The sequence below is a fragment of the Orcinus orca genome, chromosome 2, assembly GCF_937001465.1.
Source record: "Orcinus orca chromosome 2, mOrcOrc1.1, whole genome shotgun sequence".
NCBI classification, from domain to species: domain Eukaryota; kingdom Metazoa; phylum Chordata; class Mammalia; order Artiodactyla; family Delphinidae; genus Orcinus; species Orcinus orca.
Window position 1 is genome coordinate 110,578,026 of NC_064560.1, and position 23,468 is coordinate 110,601,493.

The 23,468-nt window shown below is 36.4% G+C and overlaps 1 protein-coding gene and 1 long non-coding RNA gene across 6 annotated transcripts in view; one reads left to right on the top strand and one right to left on the bottom strand.

Annotated features, from left to right (window-relative positions):
- The window catches only part of LOC125963524 (uncharacterized), a 129,440-nt gene extending 116,015 nt beyond the window's left edge, over positions 1-13,425 (top strand). The window contains exons 8-11 of one of the 3 annotated variants that reach the window (XR_007475576.1): positions 1,266-1,355; positions 1,570-1,702; positions 10,033-10,247; positions 13,285-13,425. This is a non-coding gene — a long non-coding RNA (uncharacterized LOC125963524). The remainder of the gene's footprint in view (positions 1-1,265; positions 1,356-1,569; positions 1,703-10,032; positions 10,248-13,284) is intronic. The other 2 variants (XR_007475577.1, XR_007475578.1) reach the window with 2 other exon arrangements.
- Positions 5,371-13,834, bottom strand: CTXN2 (cortexin 2). 3 transcript variants are annotated; one of them, XM_004266750.3, is made up of 2 exons: positions 13,706-13,834; positions 5,371-5,807 (listed from the first exon to the last, which is right to left on the bottom strand). In XM_004266750.3, exon 2 carries the CDS (start codon positions 5,748-5,750, stop codon positions 5,505-5,507), a length of 246 nt encoding a protein of 81 aa, XP_004266798.1. In that variant the 5' UTR covers positions 5,751-5,807; positions 13,706-13,834; the 3' UTR covers positions 5,371-5,504. The 3 variants fall into 3 exon arrangements, with proteins under 3 accessions (XP_004266798.1, XP_033278517.1, XP_033278516.1); XM_033422626.1 differs by lacking the exon at positions 13,706-13,834 and adding an exon at positions 13,419-13,555; XM_033422625.2 differs by lacking the exon at positions 13,706-13,834 and adding an exon at positions 6,474-6,643.
- Between the last annotated feature and the right edge of the window lie 9,634 nt (positions 13,835-23,468).

The following is a 23,468-nucleotide window of genomic DNA, read 5'->3' on the forward strand; positions in this document are numbered from 1 at the left end:
TGTGATTGATATTAATATATATTATATAATGAATACATTTAAAAAATATTTTTAAAACTTCTTAAAAATACATTCTTGTCAGGTTATAAATATACATCCTGTCAAGATGTCTCTGAATTCTTGGGTCTTTTAGTAGCCTTCAAAATGTTTCATTTGCTCATACATTTGTTTGTTTAACAAATGCTATTATGGAACCTTTAAAAAAAATAGGAGTATTCAGGGTAAGGAAATAAATCTCAGTCCTTAATAAAGTTGTATGCTCTATTTAAGTAGAATAATTATGTTTTACGGATTCCCTTTAAAGAAATATTCTAGTCTTCAAGAGGTTTTTATTTGACTGTGAGATAGACTGCATAATCATTTTCACAATCCACGATATAAGCCCATCTTAGAACATTCTTTCATCATAATAATATCTCTTTATTGATACCTTAAAATTTGGCTTTTCAAAGAAAGTTCTACAAAGATAGATAAATACAAAAAATTAACAAAAAACCCCAGAAAACCTTGCTTCTCACCAGCAGTTATTAAAGCTATTTCTTTGAATTAGAAACAAAAAAATCTCAACTTCAACTCTCAAATAATCATTCCTGGAGAAATTATAAGTGAAACTATTACCTCTTTAGTTTTTATGGAACCTCTCACTTCTCTTCATTACCCTTGACATCGTCACCTTTACTCCACTCCTCAGAATCTACTTTATGACATAATGTTAAGTATGATTTTTACCCTGCCCAGAAATGTTTAACTTACCACCCAGGAGCCTTCTCAGGAAGCATAACCTACTTCAGCATCACCCAGGCATATATGCAGCACTTAGCTTTCACCCCCAAACCTTAGGCTGCTTCTTATTGGTTAAAATCTTCCTTGAAAAAGATGACAAGAAATGATTGGCCTGGATTAATACTGTAGGCCCCACCCCGCCATTAGCGCAGAAGAACCTTAAGTACTACATCAGCTAGTAACCAGGAGTAAACCATTAATCCTTTTAGGCAGGAAGACAAAGTTTCTTTAATGCATGAGGGGAGTTGGATTGCTCAACAGCCATCATCCAAGAAAGTATGAGCAGTGCTTCAGTCTGAGGCTAAATAAATTGAATCTTGCCATCTCATTGCACACGATTCCTAGTGACCTCCTATTGTTCAGGGTATGCAGCAAAATATAGGCCTCCAGAGACAATTTCTATACTTTGTAACTAGACAGTGGTATTTGAGATTACTTTATCTTGCTTATAGCAGATATTATATTGATTCTTCTCTGCACAGGAAGTGAGCAGATTGGGAGTATGATCAATGATGTATTGGAAATATTTCTACTTAATGGGAAAACTCTTTCAAGCAGAAATCAAACTATGGGTAAGTTTTCCAGCGGCACTGCGAAATGACCTTTTTGCCTCCACCCGGCAAAACGTTTTCATCAGAACTGGTTTTTGAGTTTTGTTGAGGGTAAGGTTTGGCTCAAATCTGTGAGGTGGTGATTATTAAGACAGCACAAACAATTCCTCTGTGCAGCTTCTGTCCTTGGTTTTCAATCGGGATGACTGAAAGAGTCCTCCTCGTGTTTTATCAGAAACTATTCAAGTGACTTCCAGTTGCCCGAGCAGCAGAGTTGTGGTGTAACACAGAGATGAGGAACAAGTCTCTGGGGTCGGCATGCTTGATTCACATCCTGGCCCTGCCACTTCCTATCTGTGTGAACACTGGTAAGTTACTCAGTCTCTTTGTGCCTTTAACTTTCTCATCTGTAAAAGCAGTTGTGAATAACGCTGTACTGTAGACTCATTGTGAGGGTTAAATGAGTTAATTTGTATAAAGGGTTAATGTGCTAATTTTAGAAAGCACTAGTTTGTACTTAGTGCTTGCTTTTACTATATCGGCAATATTGACAAGTTACTGATAACTTTTGCATCCAAGATTCTGGGGTGAATCATTAGCGACTGGGACAGGTACTATGCCTATTAAAACAGGGGGAAAGGTAGGTTGGTGAACAGATAGCAGATTATAGAAAGGAGTCTGGAGGTACCTCAGTACAACCCCTTAGAGGCTCTTAGTCAGGTAACTGTCATGCTAATCAGTCGGGCTAGTGTTCTGAGGCTGTAGCAGAAATTGAGACAGAATTACAGGTACCTATAACTCATTTTGCTCTTAAAGGCCACTGGTGCAAGGCATTTATCTGTTCAACAAAGGGTTCTGCCTTTCCATATGGTAGGTGTAGGGAGTAGTCTCATTTCAGACTCAGCTGGGTGGTGCTGGTTATTTAGATCAGCTAAGATGAGGCTGGGACTCAAAACAAGTCTTATTCACCGGCCTTGTAGAGGAACTGTGAACTTACTTGCAGTTATTTCTGCCACTTCTGGTCTCCCTTTCCTTCAACTGTTCCCTCAACTCTGGTCCTCTTTCAGGAGCCCATCTATTTATTCCTCAACCTTTTCCCTCTCCCAAAGACTATGAATGCCTCTGATAGCCATCAATTTCCTCTTTCCTTGCTGACTGACTGCTTGACTACAATGTAGGGTGAATTGGTTTTGGTCTTAGTCTTATATCAACTAGACATTTTCTCTCTAAGCTTTTTATCTCTAACTGTGAAGTGAAAGTCTTTGTTCTCTATTAAGGGGATTCAGACATTCTGGAGCAGATGGGAGGTGGTTTGGGGTATATGGATGAAATTACACTATCCATAAACCAACCCTGAAAGGCCTTTCAGACAGGTGGGTAATGTAACAGGGGGAAAGTGTCTGGAGGTACTGTCTATCTTTTCTCTTGTCCTCCTTGACAGGGCTCTTGGGAAAAGGCAGCTAGGGGATAATCTGGCTATGACATTGGACATCTATTCCTAGAAAGGGTTAGCATTTCATGAAATTTCCATGTTCTCCATGCTATAACTATCCTTTATATCTCACATTTTTTCTAGCTATAAAAATACCGATTCTAACCTCTCTGTCCCCTCCCCTTTCCCCCAGAAAGTCTAAGGTACACAATAGGCCATGAATAAATGCCATGAATGGAGACACTTTTGGTTAAAAGAATTTCTCTTTAGTAGGATTAGAAATAATACTAAGGTGGAGTTGATGATATCTGAAAAGCTTATGGGTGTTGAACTTTCAGAAACAACGCTCATACTTCACAAAGTTTTCTTATCTTTGGTTTTTGGGGTCTTTTTTTCTTTTTGAGATAAAGATGGGGCCTTGTTAACATCACAGGTCTAGTCACCAAAATGGAAGGTCTTGTTGGGTGTCTTCCTTGGGAGACAAATGGGAGCATCTGGTACCTGGGCATGTATCTTAGTGAGTACTTCAAAAGCCTGGGTCACAAAGGAGATGACTAGCATCATGGACATTTACAGCTTTCAGTGTGTCCTGTTGACTTGGTTCAATGAGCTGTTCTTGGACCAAATTACGAACTGGCTACAAGGTATCCCAGGCTGACACTCCAGTACCTACTGGGGTTCAAAGAGTCTCCGTAAGGTGTGAGTTTGGTCCAGAAGATCCGTAGCCAACACAGATGTGTTCTAAATCTACTACAAGATGAAAAGTGTCAGGGACTCTCACTGAAACAGCTGGCTGTGGAGTGCCTTAGACCTGAGCAGTAATCATATTTGTAAGATATGTAGAAATGTTGTGGACAGTGTGTGGGAGTATAGCATGATATTTACAAACATGATATTTGATGAGAGTGTAATTTCTAATACAATCACGCCCTAATTTGGTGACCTTGGGAAGTTACTTAGTCTCTCTCAGCTTCAGTTCCTTATCTGTGAAATTGAGCTAATAGAATGGAAATAGTACCAAACTCAAAGGATTGATAAGAGTATCGAATTTCATAATAAATGGAAAGCACCTAATTTAGTGCTAACTCTCAGTACATTTTAATCCTTTTTTTTTTTTTTTTGGTGTGTTAGGCAGTTCTGTGTTCTCAAGTGACACAAATATTTTTGTATTTATTTATCTCCTGGTATATTCCTCCATTCAGTTACAGAGAGTCAGAATTTTGTAGTTGGAAAAAATTTTTAAATTATGTAATTCTATTTTTTTTAATTTATCAAATGAAGAGAATGAAAACTGGAGAGGCTGAATAACTTACACTGAGCCATTACTTCTTAAGGTTTGATAATCTCTTTAACAATTACCAACAAGGATAATAAATAATGATAGCAAGTTATGTTTAAACAGTGTTTTCTTTTTTTTTTTTTAAATATATATTTATTTATTTTTGGCTACATTGGGTCTTCGTTGCTGCGTGTGGGCTTTCTCTAGTTGCGGCGAGCGGGGGCTACTCTTGGTTGCGGTGCACAGTATTCTCATTGCGGTGGCTTCTCCTGTTGTGGAGCACAGGCTGTAGGTGCATGGGCTTCAGTAGTTGTGGCGCACAGGCTTAGCTGCTCCGTGGCATGTGGGATCTTCCCAGACCAGGGCTCGAACCCGTGTCCCCCGCATCGGCAGGCAGATTCCCAACCACTGCACCACCAGGGAAATCCCTAAACAGTGTTTTCCGTTTTTCAAATTACTTTCCCACTCATTATATGTAACTTGGTCCTCCCAACATTTTTGTAAAACATGTAGGATAGGTTTCTTTATCCTTGTTTTGCAGATATGGAACTTAAGTTCCCATTAGGTAACTTTCTAGGTCATATTGCTTGTTCTTGGCTAGGCAACATTAGAATTCAAATCTCAGAGTTTAGGCTCCTAAACTGAAAAACTTTTCATGGCGTCTTAAAAATCCTCATTCATCTCAGATCCCTGGGTTTCCAGGTATATTTGTAGAGCTCATAGGGCACTAGAATTAAAAGGGATGTTGTTAAAAATCCTCTGGTTAGCTTCCTCAATGAAGTCTACAGAGATAAGGTGACTTGGCCAAGGTTGATAGCTCTATCGGTGGCAGAGTGGAGACTGGACTTCTTGTTTCTTGTTTCCACCAGGTCATGATGAAAACTCCCTTTTTAATGCTATTTATAAAAGGAGAAGAGGAGGGAGTATCAGTATGATCCCAAGCTAGGGGATTTTATTGCAAGAGATCCTAGAAGGAGAAGAAATAGAAGGGTCAGATTGTGACATGTGGGGAACTTTATGGCCTATGGTTGCTTGTAGGGTTTGTACGAACATTGTGGACCTATGGCTCTTATTAGGAAAATCATATTCTATTTATTCTTTGGACTGAGGGGTCCTTATCTTTGACACCTAATTCTCTAGAGCAAGGAGGGCAGAGTCAGGAATATGGAGAGAGTGTCTGGCTATTGCATAGGGGCAGATGCAGGAAGAATAAAGATATTATATGTGGCTGGAGTTATCCTTATGCTCTATTCATTAGAAACCTCAATGTGAGGACAGAGGAAAGTGAGGAACCCCAACAATGGTTTATCACTTACACAGCATGGTGGATAAATTAACCATACACCTTTATTGAATTCAGTGAATGAAATGATCTTCCTCCAGCACACTGAAGGAAATTACAGTTGTGTCCACCATGTGCCCCAGTGGTATAACCCTAAAAACTATAAAGCTGAAACGCTCAGGCAAGTGCATATTCAAATGTCCCTTTATCGAACTCTTCAATTTCACCTTCCCATGTAGAGGAAGGCATGCTACTATATGGGTCTAACAGGATTTTGAAGCATCTGATGATAAGAAGTCCCAAGAAGATACACAAAATCCCAACAAAAGCGAAGCCAGTTTTTTGCTCCAGAGTCAACGAGAAAGCTGACACTTCGTTGACACTCATCTTAGCTGAAGAGTTGCCACAGTAGGTACTACTCATTATTCACTGTCACATCATTTTGACTCTTCAGAATTCCTGCTGGAGTCACCTCTTGGCCTAGATACAAAATTGGACTCAGTTTAGTTTTATCCATACATGGTATTAGGTAGGTAATTGTTTTGTAACATCTGGCATTTTTCAAACTCTCTTGACTTAACTCACAAAAGATATATGAAAACATTATCAGATATGGATCAGGATCAAATTAGTATTGGAGATGCTACTTCTATTGTAGTAATTACAGAATTGCCTTTGTGGACACACAAAACTGTACCTCTGTACACTAAATATAAAATCAAGTATGAAGGGGAATAGTCAAATAATTAACCCTAAAAGCATTTGATTCATTAAGTTAAGTCATTGAGTTGATTCATTAAGTTAAGTGATTCATTTGATTCATTAAGTCATTGCTTCTTTGACCCAAGTTGTCATCTAATTTTCATTTCATTTTTGCATGTATCAAAAAAACCATAAATAATTATAGGGTGTAAGCTGGTCAAGCTCTCTAAAGTCTATGTTTTAAGGTCTATCTCCAATGCCATTTTGTCTGATAGGTTCTGATCCTTTTAAATAGGTGTAATACCTTCTTTCTTTTTCACCCCCCTCCTTAGCTTTTAGACTTATGTTCTTGTATTTTCTTTTCCACTACCACTTCATACACTAAATGCTAATTTCTTAAAAAGAGAAATTGTGTTTTTAAAATTATGTTAAAAAGAGCAGTACCCAACATAGTAGCTTGCAAGTAACAAGCCGCGGTAGCTGTGGACCATTAACCATCTCACCACCGTCTCCACTGGCTCTCACACCCTAAATAGACATAAAATCCAGGTTAAACAGCATGTTTTCTATGAAATTCAGCTGCCAGTCAAGCTCCCCAGACCCCTTGCCTACCAGATTCCCACTATCTCTAAGCTCCTACTATGTTGAGAGTCTAAAACTACAGCAAAAGTGTTCAAAAAGTGTGTGTTGAATTGAAGCAAAATAGATTTTTCCACTTGCTGTCTTAAAGTTAATTAAATTAACTAATGAAAAATCAAGATTAGTTAATTAAATCAAATGGTTACTAACCCACAGCTGCCCTTCTTGAGAGGACTGTCACCAAAAAGCTTCTCATCTAATAACTGAGAATAATAGACTGCTGGTGTTTTTGTCTTTGTTGTTGCTTCTTTTGATAATTTTAAGAATTGTGTTTATTAAAATGACTGACCCTTCAGGTTCTTTGGGGTTCAATTTTCAGAAAACAACTGAGACAGAACAAGGAATGGGAGGTAAGGAGTGGAGAAAGGGAGTGATTAATAAGAACAAGCCTTGTAGCTTTCAAAATTCTTCACCAACTTATACACGAGTTAATATCAAACAATATTTATTTTATACTGGCTTGGATTACAAAAGAGCTCTGTCTTCAAACCTTAAGTGTTAGAAATATTCAATACATTGTGGGATATGCTGGTTATTTGACTTTTTTGTTTAATACAAGGAAAAAATGTTGTTTCAACCCAATTTGTTGAATTTCTTTACACCAAATCATTTTTCTACCCTAATAAATATGGTATACTGAATATATTTTAATTTTTAAAAATGTCAGATCACTTAAGTGTTTCAGAGTGATTTTTCTGAAGATTGAGCTCTTGTTGTACAATTTATCCTGTAGAAAGTAGGGGAGACTGGACTGAATAATGACCTTGGGACTTAACTAGAACTTTTTTTTCTGACCAAATCTTTAATTTTATTGCTTTATCATTTAAAGGTCTTTTGTTGAGATTCATACACCCTCTGGTTCATTTTTTTTAATGGGTGGACAAACTGAAAAGAAGGATGTTTCTACATGGAGATGCTGGATCAACCATTTGACTGATTCAGCCAAGTAACTTGTTGAATTTTTTTTTTCACAAGAGCCATGACCTTGCTAGGCTATACCATTTGACTATTTCCTCGGACATGTAGGTAAGAAGAGGCAATAAGCCTGGTTTACTGGTGGACACAGTATACAAACTCCCTTCAGTGAAGGACTTGTTGCCCAGCACATGGGAGGGCTACCAGCAGATAATCTTCAGCTGCTAGCTCCTTCCATGGATTGCCTCAATAGCAGAGAGCTGCCTCTCTGTAACCCAAGGTTAACCCAAGGTTACTTCGCTTCCAACAGCAGACAGTTTTCAATGACTGATTAATGTGAAAATAAAAAGGCCTGGCCATCTTGAACTCTGAAGAACCATTCTAGAGGGAGGAGATATGGGGATATATGTATAGGTATAACTGATTCACTTTGTTATAAAGCAGAAACTAACACACCATTGTAAAGAAATTATACTCCAATAAAGATGTTAAAAATAAATAAATATGTAAAAAAAAAAAAAGAACCATTCTAGCTCTAGAGTTCATCACAGGGAAAACCAAGGCTCTTCTTTCATCACAGTTCAAATTCTGCCCATTCCTGCTTAACTCCCCCCTCTTCCACAGGTGTTGAGCCCAAGGGCACTACTCAGTAAACATCCTGCACACTACTCTCTGTCTCAGTCTGGTTTCTGAGGAACCTAACCTGCAACAATTGGTATCACTATAATTGAAACATCTGGGCAGTTTTAATGATCTGTGCATTTTTCAGCTAGTTCATTTTGCCACCATGCAGAAATAGCCTAAACTGAGTATAGTTATGATGTTAGCTAAATTTATTTACATGTTTTTAAAAATCATGAAGTAGACATGTACACAGGGTCATAACTGATCATTAGAAGACTTAAGTCAGTTGGCTCTTAGCTTGTGATTAATCCACTAGACTCTGTTATCCTTATAAAAACCCACCAACTGACCAAACAAACCAAAAGAGACATTTTCTAGCTGTGGCAATAAAACACGCAACTCATTTTTCACCATTGAATTAAAACAAGGTATTTTCCTAGTTAGAGATACAAAATCCCTTAAATTTTTTATTACTATTTGTCTAACGTATGGCAGACATACGTTATATGTCTGTCATACGTTAAAACACAGCATAATGTTTTGTTCTTAGAGTCTTAGGCAATCTGTGAATTGAATTACTTATTTTAATGGAAAAATAACTACTTCTCAAGCAGTTACCACCGTTTCTGGCATGTTGTAGGTATTTAATAAATATTTGAATTGAATTAAACTAAATGTATTGAAAAATATAATTTTTGATGAATAAAGTTCTGGTTTTAAAAAAATCTAATTTTTAAATTCAGAAAACATATTTTAAATGAAATGAACAAGAAAACTTTGATTTAAAAAATATCAGCTTTGGGTTTCCCTGGTGGCGCAGAGGTTGAGAGTCCGCCTGCTAATGCACGGGACACGGGTTGCCCCGGTCCGGGAAGATCCCACATGCCGCGGAGCGGCTAGGCCCGTGAGCCATGGCCGCTGAGCCTGCGCGTCCGGAGCCTGTGCTCCGCAACGGGAGAGGCCACAACAGTGAGAGGCCCGCGTACCGCCAAAAAAAAAAAAAAAAAAAAAAAATCAGCTTTGAAGATACACATTAAAATTCAGCAGCTCATTCAGAGTTCAATGTTTCTGGTTTTTTAAAATAATTCATTAATATAGCATTCCCAGAAAGACTCACATGATTTGTAATATTCAAAGGTAGGGAAAGTAGATCTTTTCTATCAGCCTTGTTAGTTCCCTTTCATTATCTATGGAAAGGTATGTAGCCATCATATTATTTTGGCGTTAACTACCAGGAAGTAGATAGTTAAATTTTGTACTCAGTCAGAATGCCTTTGTTAGCTTAAGACTTCTGGTATAATTACCCCTTCTTCCCCTGACTTTGCCTTCTTTATTACTTGGCTGCTCTGGTTACCCTTAGCTAAGAAGGGTAAGATACTTCAAGGATACTTAGCTAAGATAATTCAAGAGCTTTTGGAATTGGGTAGGAGTACAAACAATGAATGGATATATAGAGCCACTGTTAGTAAATGAATAAAGTCACCATGTTTTATACTGTCTTGGAAGAACAGATAAATGGTTGTCTCATGGCTTTATACATAGTTTATAAGCCCTCTTTGGCTATCTATTGTTGGTACCAATATATATGAAATGCAGGACAAAAACTGGGAGCTGAATTATAAGGTATTATATAATAATGAATATGGCAATTACATTTTAGTTATTCATTCAACCAGTATATATATTGAATGTCTGCTCCATGTCAGCACTGTTTTTGGTCCTGGATTATAATGATGAACTACAGAACAATGTGCGCCTGCCATGAGTGGAGGAGGAGACAGACTCAGTTATTTTTAAAATTGTCTATCTATCTATTATGTATCAGGTAGTCATAAATGCTACAAAAGAAAGCAAGCAAGTTAAGAGGAAAGAGAATGATAATGAATAAAGGGCACTTCTTTAATTGAAGAAATCAGCAAAGGCTTTCCTAGGGAGATGACATTTGACCTGAAGTCTGAATGATGTCAAGAAGGGAGCTGTGAAAATATCTGGAGGAAGAGCATTGAAGTTTGAGGAAACAGTCATTGCAAAGGCTTTGAGGTGAGAGGATTTCATACACAATATGTTCAGATAAAGAAATTGACCAATAACACATTAAACTCCCTACTTGTACAAGATGGTTTAATGGTTATCAGTTGACAAAGAAAAGGCAGAAGTACTTTATATACTTCTGTCTTTTTAACCCATGTAGAATGCTCTTTAGAAATGACCCCAAAATCAAACAGTAAAAGGAGACAAGAAAGTAGTAGAATAATGTTTAGCTGCATTAGATGAGTTAAAACTCCCAGGATAAGACGATTTATAACTTGATGAGCAAAAACCTTTGAGAAATACCTGACCATGAGAGTGCTGCCAGAAGTACGGACTTGGACAGACAAATGTCTCAATTTTCAGAAAGAGCAATGGGAAATTGTGAAAATTATATATTGGTAACTTGGAATTAATCTTTGTTACAAATCCGTAATTAATTATTTTAATTAATTAAAATTAATTTAAATGCTAATTTGTTAGCACTCACTAAAAGTTAAGATTAGGTTAATAAGAAGTAATGCCAAATTCACTTCTCTTTTGGAAAGTTTACTACTAACATGGAATATCAGGGAAATAACATCGACATGATTTAGTCGATGCAAATAGCACAACAATGCATTTAACCATCTCCCATGATATCATTTTTGGGGAAGATGGTGAGATATGCCTGGATAACATTATTTTTATGTAGAGTCATAGTTCACTGAAGTATCCTAATAAAAATTGGGCTCTGTACTCATAGAGACAGCTCTCTAATGTAGTATCACAAAGGTCTAACTCTATCTACATCCTCTTCAGTGTTTTTGAACAGTAACTAGGTTGAAGACATTGAAGTGATGATTATTAAATTTGACACAAGGCGGGGCTGAAAACTATAAGTTAGCTCACAGAATCAAGATTCAAGACAATTCTGATGACTGGAATTCTGGATTGAAACCTGAACATAAAATTTAATAAAAACAATTTAATAGAAACACTTCTCAAGTCCCATATTTAAGTGGGAGGGAGGGAGATACACCAAACTTAGATGGGGGACACTTGACCTGGAAGTTCGTGTGAACAGATGTTTTCTTAATATCTTAAAAGGAAGAAGTCTGACTTTTATATTCATCTTAAAATTCTACCTTACACCAAAGGTGAAAACAAAATAGAAGCCAAGGAGAACACCTGAAAGGGTCGTACTCAAATGTTGAAAAGCAAAAGTCTGGCCATTGCTGCAGGCATTGTGTCCACACAAGCAAATAAGTGAAAAGCTAAGCAATTGCCTAACAACATGTTCAGAAAATAGATACCCTTGGGAATTTAAGCCATATACGTAGTGGTTAAAATACCAGTATTTTCAGGCCTAAATTTTTCAAATATTTGCTCAAACTTTCCATTTTGCTTACTCTATTAAATGAACGACTTGTCTCATTTCAACCCCAAGTCTAATGTTTTTGAGAATATACTGCGAAGTGTGCTGAGCTTTGTACCTTTCAATTAATATAGAGCATAATATGATATAAGAGTAATAACAAAATATTAAGAATCAATAGAGGTCTTCAGATGCAACACTGATTTCTTCATTAATTAATAAGGTATCCAAAATTACTGGACAACTGTGGATAAAAGATACATTTCTTTCACTTTCTCTAATCTCTGGAACAGAAGCAAAAAAAAAAAATCAGCAGGTTCTGCAAAACAGGCATTTTAATGCCTACCTCAAAGGGAAAATATCTTAATATCCTGTTTATAGGGAAATAGAAAATGAAAGAAATATGTGAGAATTTAGACCATGAAGTTACAAAACTAAATAAATAAACCCTTATGAGAAAAAAAAATTTGAGAATAAAGAAATGAATTTTTAAAATAAGAGCAGAGTGTAAAATTATGTGGTAAAAGTTATTTTTAATATGCGCTGCCACAAAAAATGGGTAAAATTATCAACATTGTACAGTTTAAATATCAGGGTCTATGTGTTTTATGATTAAAGTATTTAAGTATATTTCTGTAGTACTACTGCAAATGATAAAATATTGCCTCAAGCCGTGTTAACTGGAATCAATGTTTAAGTATTCTAGAAATGAGAAAATGAGTTGAAAGCACAGTATTTCCTTCATGGCAATTGTCAGGCAATGGGATTTCTAAGTTCTGATGAGTCATAGGATTGGGCCAAGGGTATACCTGTAGATACCAGTAGGCCCAAATCTCATGGAGCTGCTTTGTAGTTAGTAACCAATAAATAAGCAAACACAGTCTTTCTATGACCAGTCATACAAATCATACTATTGTAAGTAGTCAAGCAAAGATAACAGTATTTTTACACCTGATTTATAGACTTTCATATACATGAATGTTATGTGCGATTTTTTTTCTGTGAAATAAGTTCATTGATTGGAGATATAAAAATTCACTTTTCAGAAATATATAGTCATTTAATCATGCAACAATGTGTAACTGCAGAAACCAATATTGAAAAGAATGTGCCTATTAAAAAAAGAAATTCCTGTATTTTATTTTAATCAACAGGTTTTTTTCCTCCGGTTTATTCATCTATTAATAATATTCCAAACAATATATCTAAAATAACTATTATAGTGGAATATGGTGTTCTAGATGAAAACTATTATGATACTGGTCATTAGATATAATAATCTGTAATGCTAATGATATGAACATTCATAATTTAATGAAATGAGACATATAGGAAAACCCAAGCTTAAAAAATAATGAATTCTCCCATATATACACCCCTTAAATATCAAGATTATTAAATCCCATTAAAAGAGGGAAAAGAAGCATTATTGAGGCCACATCTGCACAGAGCTAGTTAGTAGTTTGGAATGGAATATGTTGTAATCAAAGGAAAACCTTAAATAACAAACCCAGATGTCTTCATCATGATGAAGTGCATAAATTTCAGGCCTCCCCAGGAATCCAAAACCTTGAGATATGCCAAAATCAACCTCCCCCCAACCTTTCAGATTTCAACCTTTAGAGAATTTCCCTCTTAAGAGAATCTTTGAATGGCTCCTCAAGGACTCTGACATTCCTTTTTTTTTTCCAGAAGCACTGGAAACCTGGTCTGAAAATTCTCAAAATGTCTCACTAGAGAAACCTGGACTGTCATTATCATTCTGCCTTGTTTGTCTCCAGTTCTCTTTGGACATATTAAACTTAAGAAGCATAGAAATCACCTACCAAACATTATGGAAGAAACATCAGCAAGCACCCAACAAATCCACTTTTTTTTTTCTTTTGTCAGCAGCATCAGCAGAAACATTAGGGCTCTTTCTTCTTTAGAATTTGAACTCAGCAGACCTACAGACTCCTTCCCCCTCTCCTCCCTCCCCACCTCCTTTCCTGCTCCCTAGCTTCAGAAATACCAGAAAAGGAGACATGCTTTTCATCTGGACCTGCATTAGAATCCTGTCAGTTAATGCGAAGGGTAGGGGGAGAAAGTTACTCCGCAGGGAGAGACGTCTCACCTTCCATGCTTGTTGCCATGGAGATGAAATCCAGCCAGTAGATTTAAGTGTTGGCAGGTTTGTCTGTGTTCGCTGATCGGTTCGGTAGCAATGTAAAAGACGTGTCCTGGGAACCTGCGTGGAGTCCCAGTACCGCGGTTATCGCTTTACTGGCCTACGTGTGTAAATGTCTGTATCTGTCGGTGAGGGGCAGAAGACGTGTGCGCGCGCGAGTATATTTGCAGGAAAATGTGCACGAATTTCTTCCATGTGGCAGTGTGTAAATATTTGCGCGCGCGTGCGTATGTGAGGGCGTCTGACCGTGTGTGTCTGTGAGAGAAAAGCGGTGGACAGTGAGAGGGGGTAGGGAATCGGCCACGGCAGCAACAGGCTTCATATAGTCCTCAGCTCTGCAAAAAAAAATAAGAAGGCTTATTTTCACTCATATCACACTTGGAGGTTAGCAATCGGAGTTCATCACCAATTTGTCTTTCTAAGGCAGTGGAGGTGTTAATTAATGTATTGTTAAAATACTTGTTTTCCTCTTCTGTCTGCGTCAGTAGCTGTGCCGCGGGCATTTTGTTGTGCTCGGTGACTGCAGTCTCAGTCGGGGAGTAGGCAATCAATTCCTATGTCTTCTCATCCTATAAAGGAAAGACGTGGGTGACGGGTGTATTGGTTTAACTGGGGACCGCATGCGTCATTTGGAGTTATTTTTCCCTACCCTTCGCCTTGCCTATGCAAACCCAACAGGATCCCCTCCTCTTCTTAGGAGTAGGTGCCTAGGCGCTGTCCGTAGTGCTGAAATGTTGCGTAGTATGACCTACCTCCCACAGAGGAGCTACAAGACAGCAAGCGAGGAACGCTCCGACAAAGCCTACAGGAAGTTGTGAGACACGTTTTCTGAACGGTGTTGAATATATAGAAACCAAACCTAAACCGCATTGAAAGCAAAACAAAACAAAACAAAGACAGGCAAACAAACTCAGTTGTAAGGTTCCAGTTCTGTTCATCTTTGGATACTATATCCAGAACCTACGAGTTGCAAACACTTGTAGATTCCTTTAAAACTTAATCATTGACTTTATGAATTATTAACTATTCAGAGATTGGGAAAAGTGGAGATGTGGAATTAGGTCATTATTCATGTAAAAAAATGCTGAAAACAAGTAAAAGTGTGTTATAGTTCAATAATAAAGTGAAGACAAACTTTATGTTCATTTAGAGTATTTACTAAAGTAGGAAATTTCATGGTCTTACAAAAAATGCGCAACGTATGACTGTGAGTTCATACAAGACTATACTCAAAAAAAGTTATTCTTTTTCATTTAAAACTATTAAACACCCTATAATATAGGCCCACCAAGGAAGAGAGTGGAAGAAGTGTCTTCTTCTGGGAACATGTTCATTGCCATGGTTTTATTGACTCTTTTTTAAGCTTGCTAAGGGCCACATCCATTTTTGGTACTATATACTAGAGCAGTGCTTCTTGAAATTGAATGTGAATCCCCTGGGGATCTTGTTAACATGCAGGTTCTCATTCAGTAAGTGTGCGATTGGGTCTCAGATTCTGAATTTCTAACAACATCCCAGGTGATTCCAGAGGTTGCTAGTCTCAGGACTAAACTTAAAATAACAAGGTTCTAGAGATACTGTGTTCTGGCCATGCAGTCACCCACAGAGTATGCAAAAGGCAGTCATTATCTTTCATCTATTCTCTGTATGTTTCTAGACTGTTGCAAAAATATTCTATTCAAATAAGTTCAGAGATTAACCATTTTATTTGCATAATATTAACAAACTGTTTATGAATTTATCATTTGATTGATTTTGACATTGTCTAGACACATGCTACAGTCTGCTCCACTCTATATTTCCATACTATGATCTGCAATCACCCATTCTCTTTGCAAGCCAAGCTTAAGAAAGCAGAACCAAGTTACATGATTCTACTACTGGTATATGGGCCCCACTCCAAGAATTTGTTATCGTGATTGAAGACTTAAACTTGTCATTTTATGACTTTAAATATGGTTCTGTAGTAAATGCTCATGATACTGATTTTTAAAATTTAGACATTATAGATCTAATTCTCACCCAGTTTAGAAAGTGGAAGAGGACCATTGTTTCACAGACCTTTTGAATGAAATCTGATCTGTCATATCATTGACATAATACATTTATACTTAGATTTTGAAGAAATCATCCTCTGGATGATTTTCTGATTTTTAAAAAAATCCATACCTACATCAGTTGTACAGTGCTTTCAGTTAATGCTTTTGAGTTGATGCCAAAGGAAAGTTTTGACTATAAATTATGTTCCTTGGTGTTAGTTGGTGCATGACCTTGACCTTTTTCAAGCTATATGAACAGTGGTGATGTTCTGAAAAGTCTGCAAAGTGGTTCATTCAGGAAAGTGTAATGGATTAAACATCAATTATGTTCCACTTCCTTTGTTACATGGTGGGATACAAAGATGAATGAGATTTGGTCTCTGCCCTTGATGAGGTATTTTGCAAAACAACATGGCAGATTCTACAAAGTTCTTTAGAAGCACAGAGATTAATAATGTATGTTTTATTCTCCATTACCAAAGAAGTGATGAAGAATAGCAAAGTAGAAAAACCCAGGTGTATTTAAAATACAGATGTATTTCAGGTCATTGCCAATGTCTGCTGCCCAACTTTTAATTTCAAATTGTTGAAAGATATGATATATATGAACGCTTTTCTAAAGCACACATGGTTAACCTGTACTTCTGGATTGTCTATGATTTATTTTCAGAGGAATCCAAATTATTACAAAGGTAAATATATGGGTGGCATTGTTTAGACCTCCTCCAAATTAATTGCCTTTACTATGCATTGACTTTACACTTTCAGCTTATATGCAAGTATTTTATATAAAGCAATCCTTAGCTTACACAGCCTGCTCTATGTCTGCTATGGGATTGTTACTAAAGACTTGCCCAACACATCCTTTACTATTCCTAATATGACATCCCTCAAAAAACATTTTTTTCCATACCAATTTCATGAATTGAACTTTCATACCCCTCCTCTTCACTTAAATCATCCCAAGGTAAGTGGTGTGTTCTCTTCTTATATACAATATATATCCTGTAGCTGATCACACGTGCCTTTTCTTTTAGTTACCAGGGATGTCAGGGTCAAATTAACAGCTAAAAATTAGTAACTATATAAGATCTTCAGGCCTCTATATGTGTGTCCTTTCTTTATTGCCTTGAATACTGCAATTTTTTTTTGCTCAGGTATTGGTATATTATTTTCTTTTAATTATCTGTTTTAATGTGTGTCCTCATATAAATGTCCTCATGGAATCAGAAATGGAGTAAATAAATAAAAAAATAAGTAAATAAGTAAATTTTTTCTCCACTTTTTGGCAAAAAAATGTGGACTACTGGGTGAATATATATGGTTGTTTTATAAATTCGTTTTTAACAAGATATTAAGTATAGAAGAAATGATTAGTTAGCTATGAAGATAAAAATCTAACTTATTGTGACTAAATAATAAATGTTAAGCTAGTAGAAGAAAATTTCACTTTATATAACTACAGATCAACTTTATTTCAAAACACATCGTTTCCCTGTTTCTCCTTCTATACACTAAATAGTGTCCCTTGTATGACTAGGACTTTTTCTTATGTCAGCGGGCAGAAGTATTTTATCTACCTTGTTAGAAGATGTGGTAACTATAGAAATTTAAAGAACATGACATCCCCATTCTAATGAATATACTATAGTATAAGGGTGTCACAAAGGAACCGAAAGCAAGAATTTCCTCCAACAAGTCAGCTCAGGATTCTTTTCAGAGGAAAATTTTCCTTGCTATGAATTCTACTCACCTTGATTCCAGCTGACTTCTTGCTCTCAAGTTTTCTATAGTGGGATCCTCTCTTGAACTTATTAGGCCAACATGTTACCTCCAGCTTTTCATGGAAATCTACATCTTGTCTGGCTTAAGTTTGTTTATTCTTTCTGAGCTAAAATGTTTGAGAGTAGCTCTGCTTTTCTATTTGAAAAATATTGTTATTTACTCAAATATTGGATACTACAACTTACAAATGCACAACTTAAAATATATATTAAAGACAAATTTGAATTACTTTTGTTATAAACATTAAAAAATTAATCCAATGCTTATTTAGCTTTAAGTGGTATTAGATAATTAGCTATGTCCAAAAGTCACCTGTTTGCTTTCTAAAAATACATTCCTGTTTTGGAATTTTTAGGTACTTATGCCTTATTTTCTACATAAATGGTTTTAATCGTTTTGGAGGATTAAGAATGATTTTGAAATTTCAATAGGAAATATATGCCCTCTCCCTAAAAATATACACATGCAGATAATTTCACTCACAATTCAGAGGATTCATGGCCACTTGGATGTCCATTTTTGTAATCCCAGAGTAATCCAAGGAATGCTTTAAAAATTTCTGCTATAAATGAATGGTCCGTGGTCTCATGCTCAGTTTCACAACTAAGTATTGACTGTCTTAAAGTCCTGTATTTTTTTTTAACATCTTTATTGGAGTATAACTGCTTTACAATGCTGTGTTAGTTTCTGCTTTACAACAAAGTGAATCAGTTATACATATAAATATGTTTCCATATCTCTTCCCTCTTGCATCTCCCTCCCTCTCACCCTCCCTATCCCACCCCTCTAGGTGGTCACAAAGCACCGAGCTGATCTCCCTGTGCTATGCGGCTGCTTCCCACTAGCTATCCACCCTACGTTTCGTAGTGTATATATGTCCATGCCACTCTCTTACTTTGTCACAGCTTACCCTTCCCCCTCCCCATATCCTCAAGTCCATTCTCTAGTAGGTCTGTGTCTTTATTCCCGTCCTACCCCTAGGCTCTTCATGACATTTTTTTTTCTTAGATTCCATATGTATGTGTTAGCATACGGTATTTGTTTTTCTCTTTCTGACTTACTTCACTCTGTATGACAGACGCCAGGTCCATCCACCTCACTACAAATAACTCAATTTTGTTTCTTTTTATGGCTGAGTAATATTCCATTGTATATATGTGCCACATCTTTATCCATTCATCTGTTGATGGACACTTAGGTTGCTTCCATGTCCTGGCTATTGTAAACAGAGCTGCAATAAACATTTTGGTACATGACTTTCTTTTTTTTTTACATCTTTATTAGAGTATAATTGCTTTACAATGGTGTGTTAGTTTCTGCTGTATAACAAAGTGAATCAGTTATACATATACATATGTTCCCATATCTCTTCCCTCTTGCATCTCCCTCCCTCTCACCCTCCCTATCCCACCCCTCCAGGTGGTCACAAAGCACCGAGCTGATCTCCCTGTGCTATGCAGCTGCTTCCCACTAGCTATCTACCTTACATTTGGTAGTGTATATATGTCCATGCCTCTCTCTCGCTTTGTCACAGCTTACACTTCCCCCTCTGCATATCCTCAAGTCCATTCTCTAGTAGGGCTGTGTCTTTATTCCTGTCTTACCCCTAGGTTCTTCATGACATTTTTTTTCTTAAATTCCATATATATGTGTTAGCATACAGTATTTGTCTTTCTCTTTCTGACTTACTTCACTCTGTATGACAGACTCTAGGTCTATCCACCTCATTACAAATAGCTCAGTTTCGTTTCTTTTTATGGCTGAGTAATATTCCATTGTATATATGTGCCACATCTTCTTTATCCATTCATCCGATGATGGGCACTTAGGTTGTTTCCATCTCCAGGCTATTGTAAATAGAGCTGCAATGAACATTTTGGTACATGACTTTTTTGAATTATGCTTTTCTCAGGGTATATGCCCAGTAGTAGGATTGCTGGGTCGTATGGTAGTTCTATTTGTAGTTTTTTAAGGAACCTCCATACTGTTCTCCATAGTGGCTGTACCAATTCACATTCCCACCAGCAGTGCAAGAGTGTTCCCTTTTCTCCACACCCTCTCCAGAATTTATTGTTTCTAGATTTTTTGGTGATGGCCATTCTGACTGGTGTGAGATGATATCTCATTGTAGTTTTGATTTGCATTTCTCTAATGATTAATGATGTTGAGCATTCTTTCATGTGTTTGTTGGCAATCTGTATATCTTCTTTGGAGAAATGTCTGTTTAGGTCTTCTGCCCATTTTTGGATGGGATTGTTTGTTTTTTTGTTATTGAGCTGCATGAGCTGCTTGTAAATTTTGGAGATTAATCCTCTGTCAGTTGCTTCATTTGCAAATATTTTCTCCCATTCTGAGGGTTGTCTTTTGGTCTTGTTTATGGTTTCCTTTGCTGTGCAAAAGGTTTGAAGTTTCACTAGGTCCTATTTGTTTATTTTTGTTTTTATTTCCATTTCTCTAGGAGGTGGGTCAAAAAGGATCTTGCTGTGATTTATGTCATAGAGTGTTCTGCCTATGTTTTCCTCTAAGAGTTTTATAGTGTCTGGCCTTACATTTAGGTCTTTAATCCATTTTGAGTTTATTTTTGTGTATGGTGTTAGGGAGTGTTCTAATTTCATACTTTTACGTGTACCTGTCCAGTTTTCCCAGCACTACTTATTGAAGAGGCTGTCTTTTCTCCACTGTATATTGTTGCCTCCTTTATCAAAGATAAGGTGACCATATGTGCGTGGGTTTATCTCTGGGCTTTCTATCCTATTCCATTGATCTATATTTCTGTTTTTGTGCCAGTACTGTACTGTCTTGATTACTGTAGCTTTGTAGTATAGTCTGAAGTCAAGGAGCCTGATTCCTCCAGCTCCATTTTTCGTTCTCAAGATTACTTTGGCTATTTGGGGTCTTTGTGTTTCCATACAAATTGTGAAATTTTTTGTTCTAGTTCTGTAAAAAATGCCAGTGGTACTTTGATAGGGATTGTATTGAATCTGTAGATTGCTTTGGGTAGTATAGTCATTTTCACAATGTTGATTCTTGGATTGGAAGAAAGTCCTGTATTTTTTAAACCACCCTATTAGTTTTCTCTTTTCTTTCTTTGGAGTTCTTCCTCTAGGTTATTTTACCATCTCTAGAGAGTAGCCAATGCTGAATATGCTGAAATAGGATTAGAGAGTACTGTAATAAGATGATTAAATTTGATTATGAAATAACGGTGGGTTTTTGTCAACAGTGAAGAAATTATCTAAGTGGACTCATAAGTGAATTGAGCATATGACACTTCAGTGTAGATAATGATCTAATGCAAGTCTATTTGATGAGTCCCATTGAAAACGAGATGTTATGTTTTGGTGGTAAACTTTTCTGCAAAGAAAAATGCACTAAATGTGTCAGTTCAGAGTGAACTATTTAAATGAAGTTTCATTTAATTGATTTTAATTTTACTGCCCATAAGTCTTTCATTTAGACTGTACTTCAAGTCGTCTCTATATTTACTGTTGAGTATAATGAGTATGATAGGGTACCGTGGGCACAATCTCCATGAATGTGTGAGCCATAACCACAGTATAATATTTAATTGGCGTAAGTTATTTTGCTGGGTTAAAGAAACAGAGAAATAGAATCAGTTTATTCTGCTACAGTGTATGTTTCTGTAATATGAATCAGTTACTATGTAATTGACAAAAGAATGGGGATGTCAAAAGAATGAGAAAATTGGTTGGTTTATACACGACTTTCCCCAATACATTAGTGTTTTGACTACCAAATAAAAGCAGTTTAACTCTAAGTCCACTAACAAAGCTGAATGCAGCAAGTTGTGGAGGAAAGCAGTCCTATACACACTGCTCGTTCACTCCTCCTTCTTCCTCTTGGCTCAATTTGGCCATATGCTCTGTCTTGAAAATGCATATTGAGTAATTATTCCTGATCTTTGTGCATTTGCCCTTGTTTTCATAATTCACCCTTTACTTACACTTTTTCATCATTCTTAATTAAAAAAAATTTTGTGGCGTTCTAGATATATTGTAATGTATATTTTAACTTGTATTTTCATTAGGTTTATAAATGTTTTTGTAGTGTTTTTGTGAAGTTTCATGGGTTTTACATTGGTTTTTCCCCAACATGAATTTTCCCCTAAATATTGCCAGTTGTTTTTTAAATTGAATGAACTTTATTTTTTAGATAGTTTTAGGATTATATAAAAATCAAGCCAGAAAGTACAGAAAGTCTGGTAACTTTCCTTCACCATTGGTGGGAATGTAAATTGGTACAGCCACTATGGAGAACAATATGGAGGTTCCTTAAAAAACTAAAAATAGAGCTACCATATGACCCAGCAATCCCACCCCTGGGCATAGATCCAGAGAAAACCATAATTCGAAAGGATGCACATACACCAATGTTCACTGCAGCACTATTTACAATAGCCAGGACATGGAAACAACCTAAATGTCCATCAACAAAGGAATGGATAAAGAAGATGTAGTACATATATACAATGGAATATTACTCAGCCATAAAAAGGAATGAAATAATGCCATTTGCAGTGAGATGGATGGACCTGGAGATTGTCATACAGAGTGAAGTAAGTCAGAAAGAGAAAGACAAATGTCATATAATATTGCTTATATGTGGGATCTAGAAAAATTGTTCAGATGAACTTATTTGCAAAGCAAAAGTAGAGTCACAGATTAGAAAACAAACTTATGGTTACCGGGGGGTGGGAGGCGGAATTGGGAGATTGGGATTGACATATATATACTATATATAAAATAGATAACTAATGAGAACCTACTGTATAGCACAGAGAACTCTACTCAGTGCTCTGTGGTGACCTAAATGGGAAGGAAATCTAAAAAATAGTGGATATATGTATATATATAACTGATTACTTTGCTGTACAGCAGAAACGAACACAGCATTGTAAAGCAACTAACTATACTCCAATAAAAAAATAAGTTAAAAAAAATCACCTGACATATCATAAGTAAAAAAAAAAGTATAGAAAGTTCCCATGTATCTCTTTCCCCCTTACCCAACAGTTTCATCTATTATTAACATCTTGCATTAGTGTGGTACATTTGTTACAATTGATGAACCAATATTGATATATTATTACTAACTAAGGTCCATAGTTTACATTAGGGTTAACTCTTTGTGTTTTACAGTTCTATATGTTTTGCCAAATGCATGTCATGTATCCAGCATTAAAGTATAGTTTCACTTCTCTAAGTATGCCTTGTGCTCCACTTACTCATTCCTCCTCTTCCCCCTAACCCACCATGTTAACCCCTGGAAGCCATTGTCTCTATTTTTTGTCTTTTCCAGAATGTATGTATGGAGTCATACAGACTCTTACCTTTTTCAGACTGGCTTTTCTTCATTTAACAATAAGCATTTAAGTTTCCTCCATGATGTTTCATGGCTTGATAGCTCATTTCTTTTTATCACTTAATAACATTCCATTGCATAGATATACCATAGTTCGTTTAGCCATTCACCTATTGAAGGACATCTTAGTTGCTTTGAATTTGGAGGAATTAAAAATAAAGGTGTTATAAACATCACATGCAGGTTTTTGTATGAACATAAGTTTTCAACTCATTTTGGTAAATAAGTAAGGGTATATTTGTCTTTGTAAGAAGCTACCATGCTGACTTTCAAAGTAGCTGTACCATTTTGTATTACCACCAGCAATAAATTAGAGTTCCTGTTGCTTCACATTCCTCATCAGCATTTGGTGTTGTCAGTGTTTCAGATTTTAGCCATTTTAATAGGTATGCAATGGTATCTAACTGCCATTTTCATTTTTGATTCTCTCATGGCAAAAGATGTTGAATATCTCATGCTGATTTTTCATCTGTATATCTTCTCTGATGAGGTGTCTGTTCAGA

Excerpts from the sequence above, each read along its gene's own strand:
- CTXN2 (XM_004266750.3), bottom strand. The coding sequence starts at position 5,750 with ATGAGTAGTACCTACTGTGGCAACTCTTCAGCTAAGATGAGTGTCAAC.